We start from the raw sequence: 14374 nt of genomic DNA on the forward strand, positions 1-14374 counted from the left end.
ATAGATTTCAATTTATGGGCACTGGCAGCAGTACTGGGGAAAGTAGCAGCTGTATCATTGGGACGGTCATCACCTGAACAGTGCTCGGACCATTGTTCTGGTGAGACATATAACTGGGGCAGTAGACAGGTCTTTAAAATAAATACTGGGGGCAAGGGATCAAGTTTGCAAAGATGTGATAAGTTAAATAGAGAAGACAAGGCAAATGATCAAGGTAGCAATAACGGGAATGATGATTAGTGTTTGGCAGGAAGAGTCAGCGTGTACAAACCTCAGAGCGCATCAGAGGTTACATTAAATAAAAAGACTGAACCGGTTCTGCGTCTGAAAGCTCATAACATTCATAACAAGACAAATGAAATGACAGCACAAATAGAAGTAAATGTGTATGACCTGATAGCCAGCGCAGAGATATGGCTGCAGAATGAGAAAGCCTGGAACCTGAACATTCAAGGGTACCTGACAATTAGGAAGGACAGAAAGCTAGAAGAAGGTGGAAGGACATCTTTGCTAATTAAGGATGAGGTTGGTACAATAAAGGGAGATTACCTTAGTTCTGGAAATCAAGATGTAAAATCAGTTTGAGTAAAGTTGAGAAATAGTAAAGTCACTTGCGGGAATGGTTTCTAGATCCCTGAACAGTAACCATTGTAGGATGGGGTATACAGGAAGAAATAATGGGGGCCTATGAGAAAAGTATGGGGAGAATCATTAATCTTCATATAGATTGGACAAATCAGATTGGCAAAGGTAGCCTGGATCATGAGTACAAAGTGTTTTTGAGAGTTTCTTAGAGCAGCACAGTTTAGCATCAAAGGGAGAGCAGACTATATCAGATCTGATAATGTGCAGTGAGGCAACATTAATTACCTCATAATGAAGGCACACAGATGTAGCAGTGATCATAATATGATTGAATTTTACATTTCAATTTGAGGGAGAGAGGAGTGGATCTACGACTGGTGTTTTTATTTTAAGGGCAAAAATAAGGGCAATTATGAGGGCATGAAGATAGTGCTGGCTAAAATGAACAGGAGAGCAGTGTATAAACAGTGAGATTAGGTTAAGGATAGGTCGGTAAAAATGCAGTGCCAGACACTGAAGGAAATATTTCACAATACTCAGAAATGATTCATTCCCGTGAGAAAGAAAGGATGCAACATCCGTGTCTTAAGTTAAAGGGAGAAAAGAATTGAAAGAATTCTGCAGATCAGTGGCAAGTCAGAAGATTGGCCAGAATACAAAGAACAGCAAAGAATGATTAATATATTAATAAAGAGGGAGAAGCTAAAGTATGAGAGAAATTATACTAGAAATATAAAATTAGATAGTAAGAGTTTCTGCAGCACAGTGGCACTGTGGTTAGTTCTGCTGCCTCATAGCACCAGGGACCTGGGTTCAATTCCAGCCTCGGGTCATTGTCCGTGTGGAGCCTGCATGTCTGCGTGGGTTTCCTCCAAGTGCTCTGGTTTCCTCCCATACTCCAAAGATGTGCGGTTAGGTTGATTGGCCATGCTAAATTCTCCCTCAGAGTACCTGAACGGACGCTGGAGTATGATGACTAGGGGATTTTCACAGCAAGTTCATTTAAGAACATGAGAACATAAGAAAAAGGAGCAGGAGTAGGCCATCTAGCCCCTCGAGCCTGCCCCGCCATTCAATAAGATCATGGCTGATCTGAAGTGGATCAGTTCCACTTACCCGCCTGATCCCTATAACCCCTAATTCCCTTACCAATCAGGAATCCATCTATCCGTGATTTAAACATATTCAACGAGGTAGCCTCCACCACTTCAGTGGGCAGAGAATTCCAGAGATTCACCACCCTCTGAGAGAAGAAGTTCCTCCTCAACTCTGTCCTAAACTGACCCCCCTATATTTTGAGGCTGTGCCCTCTAGTTCTAGCTTCCTTTCTAAGTGGAAAGAATCTCTCCACCTCTACCTATCCAGCCTCTTCATTATCTTATAGGTCTCTATAAGATCCCCCCTCAGCCTTCTAAATTCCAATGAGTACAAACCTAATCTGCTCAGTCTCTCCTCATAATCAACACCCCTCATCTCTGGTATCAACCTGGTGAACCTTCTCTGCACTCCCTCCAAGGCCAATATATCCTTCCGCAAATAAGGGGACCAATATTGCACACAGTATTCCAGCTGCGGCCTCACCAATGCCCTGTACAGATGCAGCAAGACATCTCTGCTTTTATATTCTATCCCGCTTGCGATATAGGCCAACATCCCATTTGCCTTCTTGATCACCTGTTGCACCTGCAGACTGGGTTTTTGCGTCTCATGCACAAGGACCCCCAGGTCCCTTTGCACAGTAGCATGTTGTAATTTTTTTCCATTTAGATAATAATCCAATTTGCTATTATTTCTTCCAAAGTGAATAACCTCGCATTTGTCAACGTTATATTCCATCTGCCAGATCCTCGCCCACTCACTCAGCCTGTCCAAATTTCTCTGCAGACCTTCTACGCCCTCCACACAATTCACTTTTCCACTTATCTTTGTGTCGTCTGCAAACTTTGTTACCCTACACTCAGTCCCCTCCTCCAGATTGTCTATATAAATGGTAAATAGTTGAAGCCCCAGTACCGATCCCTGCGGCACGCCACTAGTTACCATCTGCCAACCAGAAAAGCACCCATTTATTCTGACTCTGCTTCCTGTCGGATAGCCAATCCCCAATCCACGCTAACATCCTACCCCCAACTCCGTGTGACCCAATCTTCTTCAGCAACCTTTTGTGAGGCACCTTATCAGACGCCTTTTGGAAATCCAAAAACACCGCATCCACCGGTTCCCCTCAGTCAACCGCACTAGTCACATCTTCATAAAAATCCAACAAGTTCACCAAGCACGACTTTCCCCTCATGAATTTGCAGTGTTAATGCAAGCCTACTTGTGAGACTAATAAATAAACTTTAAACTTACTTTCCTACCCATCTTTCTGTCATCAGCAAATTTAGCAAACATGTATCCGGTTCCTTCATCCAAGTAGTGAACTAAGTTGTAGAATGTTGCAGCCCTAGAATTAATTCCTGTGGTACTCCACTCTTCACATCCTACCAACCTAAATAAAAACACTTATCACTACTCGCTGATTCCTGATAGCTAACCAATTCTCCATCGAGCTAACATGTCACCCCCTACATCATGAGATTTTATTTTGCACAGTAACCTTTGATGTGGCACCTTGTCAAATGCCTTCTGAAAATTTAAGTACAGCGTCCACATGTTCTCCTCTATCCATGTTGCTTGTTACTACCTCAAAAAACTCCAATAAATTAATCAAACATGATTTCCCTTTCACAAAACCATGTTGACTCTGCTTTATTGCATTGAGATTTTTTTAACTGCCCTGCTATAACCTCCGTAGTAATAAATTCCAGCAATTTTCCAATGTCAGCTGTTAAATTAACTGGCCTGTAGTTTCCTGTTTTCCGTTTCCTTCCTTGATTAGAGGAGTCACATTCCCTACTTTCCAATCCAGTGGGACGATGTCTCGAATCTGCAGAATTTTGGAAAATTAAATTAATGTCTCTCTTATCCTAGCAACCACTTTTTTCAAACCCTGGGGTGAGTCCATCAGAGCATGGAGCTTTCTCAGCTTTTAGTTCTAATGTTTTTAATAGTACCCTTTCCCTGCTGATTGTAACTGTTTTAAGTTCCTTCCTCCCTTTCATTTCCTGATTCACTATTATTTCTGAGACCCAAGCTGGGTATCAAACCAAGGTCCCTGGCACTGTGAGGCAGCAATGCTAACCACTGTGCCACTGTGCCACCCTCTGAAGGGACAGGAGTCTTCAAGGGACGCAGATAGTTTAGGTGAGTGGGCAGAAATTTGGCAGATGGAGTATGATGTGGAAAAATGGGGAACTTATCCACTTGTCTTCTCACTGAAACTTCACTCTTTATACACCATTCTCCTCAGTAAAGTCTCTCTTTGTACCTTATTGTCCTCACTGAAGTCTCGCTCTTCATACCTCACTCTCCTCAGTGAAGTCTCACTCTTTATGTCGCTCTCTCCTCACTGATGTCTTCTTCTTGCTGAGGTCTCACTCTTTATTTCCCACTCTCCTCACTGAAGTCTGCTCTTCATTCCCCGCTGCCCTCACTGAAGTCTCTCTCTTCATTCCCCGCTCTCCTCACTGAAGTCTCTCTCTATACTGCTCTCAGTAAGGATTTAACCCACAATCTTCTGACAAAGATGCAAGAGTGCTATCATTGAATCAAGGTTAACTGAAACATACCTAGAGCCTGATGATGTGATTATCAGTCACTGGGTAATGTTTACATATTCATCCGAAGTCAATCAAGTGACATCAAGAGATGTCAACATCGAATACTCAACAGCATCCTTACTGATCTACTTCAATGATTATTCAGTGATTCACTATTTCTACCCAAGTAATCAAAAGATCATGGCCTGCTGAAGTTTCACAGTGGAATCCTGGTACAAGACAATTTCTCATGTTCATCTGAAATTCTTTTCTATTTTGGCAGGGATGAAAGTTAATTAAAAATAAGTTGGTTGATTCCGCCACTGAAAGAGCAGACAGGAAATTCCAATGAACTCTGATATCACATGGCTATTTCATGGATATTGGGTTGATGGTATCAAAATATTTGCTTTTAATCTATGTTTTCTATGCTTATCCAGTGGTGGGGGCACGGGTTTGAGAGAGGGGTTCCTGAAACAGATCACATTTCCGATGGGATGGGGAATGGAAATTGGGTAGGTTTGGGGTGGAGGTGTAGTAAGGTGAAGGAACTAAAATAAACAGGCAGTCAGAAGTGTAGGGCTGGAGTAATTTTCACATTAAACTTAATGGAGAGAGAAATCTAGGCTTTGATTCCTTCAAACATTTAAACATGCTTCCATATTTACAGTAACCAAGACCGTGGCAAATGTATTGATTATATATTTACTAAATTAAGGTAAAAAATGTGACTGTTTCTCTAAAGTTGATAATTTTTCTTCCCAGCTCTCTCTACAAAGATCAAGCAGCTTCAAACATTTTGAACGCTCAAAGCCTCCATCATCGCCATTGGTTACTGAACAAGAAGTCAATTTTAATGACAATGTAAGTCTGTTGAATAATTCTGTTGCAAGATCTTTCACTGAGTAAGTGATCTGAATTGGGCACAACAGGGGGAAGGTTCTCCTTGAGCTCGTACACTGCTCTTTCTTTTACCTCATTTTTTAAAATCTTGTCTTTTTTCCCATATTTTTCATGACACAGAAACCCTCCTAAGGGAAGATCAGTTACACTTTAGGTCACATAGGAACAGCGTGTAGTACTTGCAATCTCCTGGCAGCGAGCTTTTGGTAGAAATGCTGGGAGAAGATCACCTGCTTGGCATCTTGGTCATGAACAAGTACTTACAGTGTGTGGTCCAGGATGTCACTTTCTCTAACCCAAAGCCTTCTGAAGGATGTGAACAAATCACTAATCCCACATGGGGGTGAGAAGAGTGGGGTAGACATATCGTTTAAGGGGCAATTAACATGGTCCTCAATTAGTCGAGCTTGAGTGTCTGAAATTTGGGCAAGTGGAATAATGAACCAAGTAAGATAAGCCACAAGTTTAAGGGAGATTATTGAACATCTGAGAAATTTTAGGGGGTGGTTTACTCCTAGGCAGGAAGCCAGGGAGCCACGTGGGCCACATGCTTGAAAGTGGATGGCATAGCTTATTTTAATGGTTGGTCTTCATTAATGTCACCTGCCCACCTGATACAGGCATCCAGAGAACATTTCACTGACTTTGGGCCTGCAAAGAGCACTTAGCCCAGAGGATGCCAGTCTTAGGTAATGTGGGCTTCCTGAAGGGTGGCAGGGTTGGGGTGAGCTTGGGGCTGGCTACATCCTTAACGTTTTTCTTGATAGCTGGAGGAACGTCTCTACTTTTCATAAAGGCCCCATAAAGGTAAATTTTAAAATTCCTGACAGAAGGACAGAATTTTCAATGGCCTGAACCGCAGGGGAACAGGTCAATCAGAACGTCAGGGTGAAGCCACCATTCTGACTCCACAACATGTTAGTGACATCAGTGATCGGTTCCCTGCCTAGAGGCACAGCTCGATTGACAGCTGGGCCTTCAGTTCGGTTGGAGGAAATGTCTGCGCCACAACTATGGTTCAATAAGGGTGTGGAATTGATGGGAGGCTGGAGAGGAGCTTGATTGGAGTGGGCTAGGGAGGCAATCTGGGGCTGAGAGTGAGGTGGAGGGGGGAGGGACGAGAAATGGGAGTAGTCAGGGAGTGGTTTCTACCAGTGAGTGCAGAGGTCAAATGGTGATAGCCACCAAACTCGATGGAGAGGTCTGGTCCTAAGGGATTTTGTTTTATTCATTTGTGGGACATGGGCATCGCTGGTTGGCCAGCATTTATTGCCCATCCCTAGTTGCCCTTCAAGGACAGTTGAAAGTCAACCACATTGCTGTGGCTCTGGAGTCACATGTAGGCCAGACCAGGTAAGGAGAACAGATTTCCTTCCCTGAAGGACATTAATGAACCAGATGGGTTTTTCTGACAATTGACAATGATTTCAAGGTCATCAGTAGTTTCTTAATTCCAGATATATTTTATTGAATTCAAATTCCACCAGCTGCCGTGGCGGGATTCGAACTCGGGACCCAAGAGCATTAGCTGAGTTTCTGGATTAATAGTCTAGCGATAATATCGTGAGGCCATCACCTCCCCTAAAGATTGGAGGCCTTGTGGTATGGATAATCAGAGGCCTGGGGTAATGAGGAAGTGGGGGTTGCTGACCTGGATTTAGGGAGTAGGTGTGAAAGTATTTACCTCCTGAATCCACCAAGTTCCCATCTTGAGGAAGCAGCTGGGCTTCCCTGTGGCTCAGGAAACCTGGCAGTAACATTTCAAAAGCTGTATGAAAATGAGGTTTGTAGCCCAATTACATTTAAAGCTGCAGCCAGCCTCCTTGGCTCACTCATTTTCCAGGTTCAGCTAAAGCTGGAAATTAAAGTAAAGTGAAGTAAAGTTTATTTATTAGTCACAAGTAGACTTACATTAAAACTGCAATGAAGTTACTGTGAAAATCTTCTGGTTGCCACGTTCCGGCGCCTGTTCAGGTACACTGAGGGAGAATTTAGCATGGCCAATGCACCTAACCAGCACGTCTTTCAGACTGTGGGAGGAAATTGGAGCACCCGAAGGAAATTGGTGGGTTGGGGGCTGAGAAACAAACTCTTCTAACTTTAACCCTCCACTCAAGTCAAATCTGACCATATCTTTCAGTTAAAAATTCAGCCAAGGGTGGCTGAGTTGTCTGCCAAATTCTACAGAACAGAACTCGGTGTACAAACTAAATGGTATCCTAATGATATAATAGGGAGTTAGAATTCGTCCTCTGGACAACTGAACTATAGAAGCTAAGGGGTTGAAGGTAAAATATAGATACAATACATATATGTACAATAACATAGGGATTAGGGATTTCATGACTATAATGAACATCAGTTCATAAGGGATAGAAGTAGGCTATCTGGCCCATGGATCTGCTCCCCCATTCAATAGTCAATTTAATAATGGCCATAACGGCATTATCTCCCCAATAACCCTTGGCTGCCGTGTCAATCAGAAATCTGTTTTTCACATCCTTAAACACATTCTGTTATACTTAGAGATCAGACACATCTTGTTTAAAGTCAATGACATTTGAAATTCCACTCACTCTCTCGGAGAATAAAACCACAAGATTCCATGGGTTTTAAGAAGTAAAATAAACATTGCTTAAAGTTAGAAAAGCAAAACAATTAATAACTTCTATCCTATACTCTGACATTCAGAATTAACATGAGGTAAATATGAATTAACAGGCAAACTGGTTGAATTCACCACACTGCACGTTAAGTGGCAGGTGTGACTAAGACCAATCCTATTGATTTCTTAGCACACCCAGATGTGAGTAACACTAAGTCACAAGATCTTGTTAAAACTCAGTCTCCCCCATGAAGGATTTCAAATCTTCACTTCAAAGGTCTAGCCTCTGAATTCCCTCAAAAGCCACTCTGTGTTGGACTGCCTCAACCACTGCTCACTACCCAATGGCTGTCTCTTCCTAAGACTGTGTTCCATGGGATTTATAAAGCTGCACTCCCCCCCCCCCCCTTCTAAATACCCACAGAATTCCAGCTCTTTCGCAGACTGTTAGCTCCACTAAGCCCACACTGTACCTGGGTTTCTCTGTACTCCTGTCTCCCAGCTGCACCAAGCTACAAATGATTCCCAGGGCTTCTCCCAGGAAACCAGCAACTTTCCTCCACCCTCTCAGCTCTCCGGGACTTTTCTTGGGCTCTAACCACACCAAAAGGTTCCAAGGGCGGTCCTCTGCGCTGCAAACCACACGAGGTCCAAACTGCACTAAACAGCTCCAGAGCTTCTTCAGACACTAACTGCCTGGAGTCTGCTAACAGCAGCACTTTCAGTATAGCCTCTTCCCCTATGCAGAACACTGATCAATTGAAACCAGAGAACCAGGCAGCACGGTGGCACAGTGGTTAGCACTGCTGCCTCACAGCGCCAGGGTTTGATTCCCTGCTTGGATCACTGTCTGTGTGGAGTTTGCATGTTCTCCCTGTATCTGCGTGGGTTTCCTCAGAGTGCTCCGGTTTCCTCCCACAGTCCAAAGATATGCAGGTTAGGTGTACTAGCCATGCTAAATTGTCCCTTAGTGTCAGGGGGACTAGCTAGGATAAATGCATGGGGTTGTGGGGATAGGGTCTGGGAGGGATTGTGGTCGGTGTAGACCCGATGGGCCGAATGACCTCCTTCTGCACTGTAGGATTCTATGATTCTATGAACCTTCTTTAGCTTCACACATTTCCATGATGACATAGCCTTTCTGAGTTCACAGAATGAATCTCATCCCTAACTCCCAAAACAAAACATCCATCTGGGATGTACATCTTTGCATATAGAGTAGACATCAGTTCTCCAGCTAAGTAAGGTCACTTGCTGTTTTATGATTTCATCTGTTCTGACTCTATAAAACAAACATGGATAACTTTCTAAATTGTCTTTTTTTTTCGGTTTAAGTTTGGCAATCTTCAAAGCTTAGCATTTTATTTACCTTACCTTCACGACAACAATCTTCCCAGAACCAACTCTAAAATATTAATATGAACTATGAACTAGACAATTCAATGTTCCAGCCTCCACTGCTCGCTGTGAGAGAGAATTCCAAAGGCTGACAACTCTTTGAGACAAGAAATTCCTCCTCCTCTCTGTCTTAAATGGGGACCCCTTACTTTTAAACTGTTCTAGATTCCCTCAGCTGAAGAAACTTGAGCCCAGCATCTACTCTGTCAAATCCCCTCAGAACCTAATATCAGTTGAATAGCAATATACTGGTTGATTGCACTGTTTTGATAATATTTTCATAACTAGGAAAATGTTACAAGTGCATTACTATGATGTTACAGATGTTAGAATACTAAATATAGTTACTAAGGGAAATATTGTGGATGTAAATTATATTGTGCTATTTGTCATGTACAAGTTAAAACATTTACATTAAATACCTTTGTCTACTCTCTAAATAAAATGACCTATTTAAAAATGAAGAGGTTAATGCCTTGGCAGAAATATAGACAAAATAATTTCTTACAACAGCAGTAATATATGGAGACCTTGTAGTGAGGTGGATGGTGAACCTGCCTCTGAGCCAGAAGGCCGAGGTTTTAATCCCACTCCAAGACTTGATGGCCTTGGAGAGTGAGTTCATAATGGATGGGATTTTCCGGCCGCGTTCGCCCCAAGACCAGAAAATCCTGCCCGAGGTCAAAGGACCTTTGGGTCTGTGTCCCACCCATTACAATTCCCATAGCAAGCAGGACAGGAAAATTCCACCCAATGTGTTGAAACAGGTTGAAAATCAGCCTGTGAAACCTCTCTACGCCTCTGGTATGCAGTGAGAATGGGAGAGTCTCCTGATCAGCCATGCTTGATGTGGAGTAGTGCCCCTCAACCTATAGCCTCTGATGACAAACTAGTGGAAAACCAGGAAAACTAGCCATGGAAGCTGACACACACATATAAACTAGGCATGTGTTGTGGGGTAAATTGAGATGACCGGTACTGTCTTCACTTTAGTCAATACAAAACTCACGAGGCAAATATCTCTGTATAAGGATGTAACATTTATTCAAAGACAAACAAGCTGCAAAAAGATCACCAAAAGGGTTAAGTAGCTCGGAGATAGAGTGACAGAATCTCTCCAATGAATCTGACATATATAATCAAAAACAGATCAATTATAGTTTTTCTTATCAATCATTCCCGCCCTACATTAGCTTAAAATCAATTACATTTAATATACACACATCAATAATAACACCTGATATTCACCTCAGCCAATTGCATTCCACCATCCAGCATAATGATATTCCATTCGTCCATTAAATCTGGATGCTCACTCCCATCTTGGCTAAAGTCACTTCCCTGTTGCCTGGATACCTTAGACGTTCACTACAGGGGTCAAAGCGAATGTTCCCACCGGATCATTGCCAAACTGGATAGACACATGTTCCCGCATCTGGTCATGTCTTTATCCTAAGTCGAGACAATGAATACTCCTATTCATAAATGTTGCAATGTGTTTCCACATAAGAAACTTTCTGATATGAATTTTGCTATCTACAGGGTTCCCAGGCCTTTGGTTCTGAACTATTCACCTTTATCATTATGCCTTGCTTTCTGCTGAAGCGAACAATGATTCATACAATATTTAAAATATATTAAAATATCAGAATATATGTTTTGAAATCATAATTACTTGTTTAATTACTCTTACTGCATTCACATGTGTGTAAACTATTCTCTCGTTAGCTTATTAACTTGTTTCAAGAACCATTCAGTACTTTACCGGTAGTCCTGTGAGTGCCTTAATGTATACTGTCTAAAAAACCTTATCAATTGGTTAGAAATCTCCCACATCAGTATGGGAAAGAAATTTTAAAAACGTGATATATTAATTCATAATATAACAGTACCTGTTGATCAGACATTGATTCTACTTTCAGGCAGGAATGACTGATGCTAAGGAAGCTAGCATAGAAGAGACCACCAAATCTGGAAACAGACTCGGAAAGAAATGGCGAGCTGTTATTTCACGTACTATGAATAGGAAGACAGGTCGGATGATGGTGAAAGCTTTGGCAGAAGAAAAGGTAAGGAACACCTCAGGAATCTGTGATGTCAGCACAACTCCGGCTTCAGGATTGTGATCATTTTCATCAAACATTTACAATACAGCAGGAGGCCCAACATGTCCATAACATCAAAATAGCAACACAACCAAACTCATCCAAGATATGAACCAGGAACTCTCACATTTCAATTCAGTTCAACCCCCTTAGGGAGAAACATATGTTTAGACCAACACAACGCTGCAAAGATTTCCATTAAAATGAAGGAAATTGCAAAATGTTCTGGGTAGGAAAGAATTCATGACATGGCTTGTTTTGCATAAAAACAATGGGGGTGATTTTCAGCCTGCGTTCACTGTCAGAGAGAGTACAGTGACACGGGCGAAATATCTGCAGAGAATCGGGAAAAGCAATTCCCTCCGGAGAGAACGCATTTCCCCACTTTCCCCACTCATCAGTGGCAGCGTTACAAGGTCCACGCTCACAACGGGTGGGAACCTCATTTAAATAGATGTTAATTAATTGAAATATTAACGGGACTGTGGTGAACCATCGTTGGTTCCCACTAGGTAGTACTGAGCCAGGGTCTGGCCAGTACTACGAGTATGTATATATGTTGCTGTTGGGGTTAGGGATGGGTTGTTCTACTTGTTGCTGTTGGGGTTAGGGTTGGGCTGTTACACCTGTATTATAGTTATTATGGTACATCCCAGTCGGGCTCCGCCTCCTGGGAGAGGTATAAAGGTCACTGCTCTGTCTGGGACCCCTCAGTCTGGGATCGTGTACTATACATGGTAGCTTCATTGTAATAGTAAATAAAAGCCTTTATTTCCTTGAGCATCTCAAGCCTCATGTGTGATAACGCGCATCAGGGATGTCAGCCACATGATCCCCCTCATTAGATGTTCATACCTCGCCGACATGAAGGTTTACAACAGGTTTGGCCAAACAAGAAACAGTTGAGAGAATCCCTCTGGGGTCACAGATGTAAATATAGCCCCCCGGGAGTGGGAGGGGGGGGGTGAGGCACATGAATGGGCAATGGCAGTGCCCACTACACAGGTTGGCACTGTTAAATTGGCACTGTGCCAGGGAGCACAGGGGTGGGCCCTAGTGTGAGCCCTATGGGGAGTTCATTTCTGTGTGTTGGGGGGGGGGGGGGGCGCACGGCGGGGAGGGGTGAAGAGCAGGCACTTGGATGGGGATGTCTGCAATACTTCAGTGGCGGTGGGGATGGGAATGCCGGTGATGATTGTGGGGCAGGGGTAGGGGGTGGAAGAGAGCCCCCGATACCTCCATGGTGCGGTGAGGGAATTCATTTTAAGGGGAGTCCTTTATGCCTGGTCGGGAGATAGTCATGTAAACTGGAAGGGTAATTAGCTTGGGACAGGGCAGGGGGCATAGTCAGGTCTGGTCGAAAGAGTAATCAGGCTGGGTGGTTTGTTTTATGAGGAAATGTTGGTGAGGTTAGGTTTGTATCCACTAAAGCTTAGAAGAGTAAGAGGTGACTTGATCGAAACCTGTAGGTCCTGAGGGGTATTGAGAGGGTGGATATGGAGAGGATGTTTCCTCTTGTGAGAGAATCTAGAACCAGGGGTCACAGTTTAAAAATAAAGGGTCGCTCATTTAAGACAGAGATCAGGAGAACTTGTTTCTCTCAGAGCCGTGAGCCTCTGGAATTCTCTTCCTCAAAAGTCAGAGGAAGCAGAATCTTTGACTATGTTTTAGGCAGATTTTTGATTAACAAGGGGATAAAATGTTTTGAGGGCGAGGCAGGAAGGTGAGGTTACAATCAGATCAGCCATGATCTTATGGAATGGCAAAGCAGGCTCATGGAGATGCATGGTCTTCTCCTGCTCCCTGTTGGTATGTATGTTCCAATGGATGCATTTTTTGTGACAACAGAACGATTCTGGCGATTTTCAAGGATCAATTCCGATACATGCTCCTTAAGATCAGGCCAGTGGCTAGTCCGTGTTCTCAGGGTGCATTTGGTTTTCAGTTTCAATTTATGCACTGTAATGTACAATATCTGATCCATGGCCCACAATTGGGTTTAATTTGATTTGATTTATTATTGTCACATGTATTGGTACACAGTGAAAAGTATTGTTTCTTGCGCGCTATACAGACAAAGCAAACCATCCAAAGAGTACATAGGGGGAAGGAAAGGAGAAGATACAGAATATAGTGTTACAGTCATAGCTGGGGTGTAGAGAAAGATCAGCTTAACATATGGTAGATCCATTCAAATGTCTGCTGCCAGAAGGGAAGAAGCTGTTCTTGAATCTGTTGGTATGGGATTTCAGAGTTTTGTATCTTTTTCCCGATGCAAGAAGGTGGAAGAGAGTATGTCTGGGGTGCATGGGGTCCTTGATTAAGCTGGCTGCATTTGCAAGGCAGTGGGAAGTGTAGACAGAGTCAATAGATGGGAGGCTGGTTTGCGTGATGGACTGGGCTACATTTACAATGCTTTGTAGTTTCTTGAGGTCTTCGTCAGAGCAGGAGCCATATCAAGCTTTTATACATATGGAAAGGATGCAACCTAATATAAAACTAATCTGACCAGGTACATTCCAAAGATGCATTCTACTTAGAATTGACTAAATTCAACACTGACACACAATATTATCATTGATCCACTTCCAAGAACAACACACTAAACCAATTACCCATTTGGACATGTTGGGGGCGATTCTCCCATCCCGACACGCACTTTTCTGGCATGTCGGGATGGGAGAATCACGTGTTGGTCATTTTGCGGGATTCACGCATGCGTTCCCAATGCATGCGTGTCTCCCAGAGGCGGAAAAGAGGCGCAGTCGGGACTGCGCTGGAAACTGGCGGGAAAAGAGGTAATTTAAATCATTTAAAAATGTATTTTAAGTGCGATTATTGGACCCGGCCCAGAATTCGCCAGGCCCAATAACATCTCCCACCCTGTCAGGAGTATTTCACTCCAATGGGGTTTAGGATAGATCCTCACGTTCAGTGGACTAGTGGGAGACCCCGCCGGAGTGAAGGGGGGGGGCAATCAGGGCCTCCTAGGGGCACTGCCCACCAGGCAACAGGCAGTGCCAAGGGGGGGGGGGGGGGGGGGGGGCAGGGCCTGTTGTGGGAGGGGCCTATGGGCGATCAGTGGGGGTGGGAGGGTCTCATTGCCACTCTGCAGACAGAACCGGTTGGGAATAGAG

The 14374-nt window shown here is 43.4% G+C and overlaps 1 protein-coding gene across 2 annotated transcripts in view; it reads left to right on the forward strand.

Annotated features, from left to right (window-relative positions):
* sash3 (SAM and SH3 domain containing 3) overlaps nt 1-14374 on the forward strand; it is an 81128-nt gene that overhangs the window by 48731 nt on the left and 18023 nt on the right. For both annotated transcript variants that reach the window (XM_078210360.1, XM_078210361.1), the window contains exons 2-3: nt 4992-5090; nt 11055-11201. In XM_078210360.1, the coding sequence (XP_078066486.1) occupies nt 4992-5090; nt 11055-11201 (246 nt within the window). The remainder of the gene's footprint in view (nt 1-4991; nt 5091-11054; nt 11202-14374) is intronic.

The sequence above is a fragment of the Mustelus asterias genome, chromosome 4, assembly GCF_964213995.1.
Source record: "Mustelus asterias chromosome 4, sMusAst1.hap1.1, whole genome shotgun sequence".
NCBI lineage: Eukaryota > Metazoa > Chordata > Chondrichthyes > Carcharhiniformes > Triakidae > Mustelus > Mustelus asterias.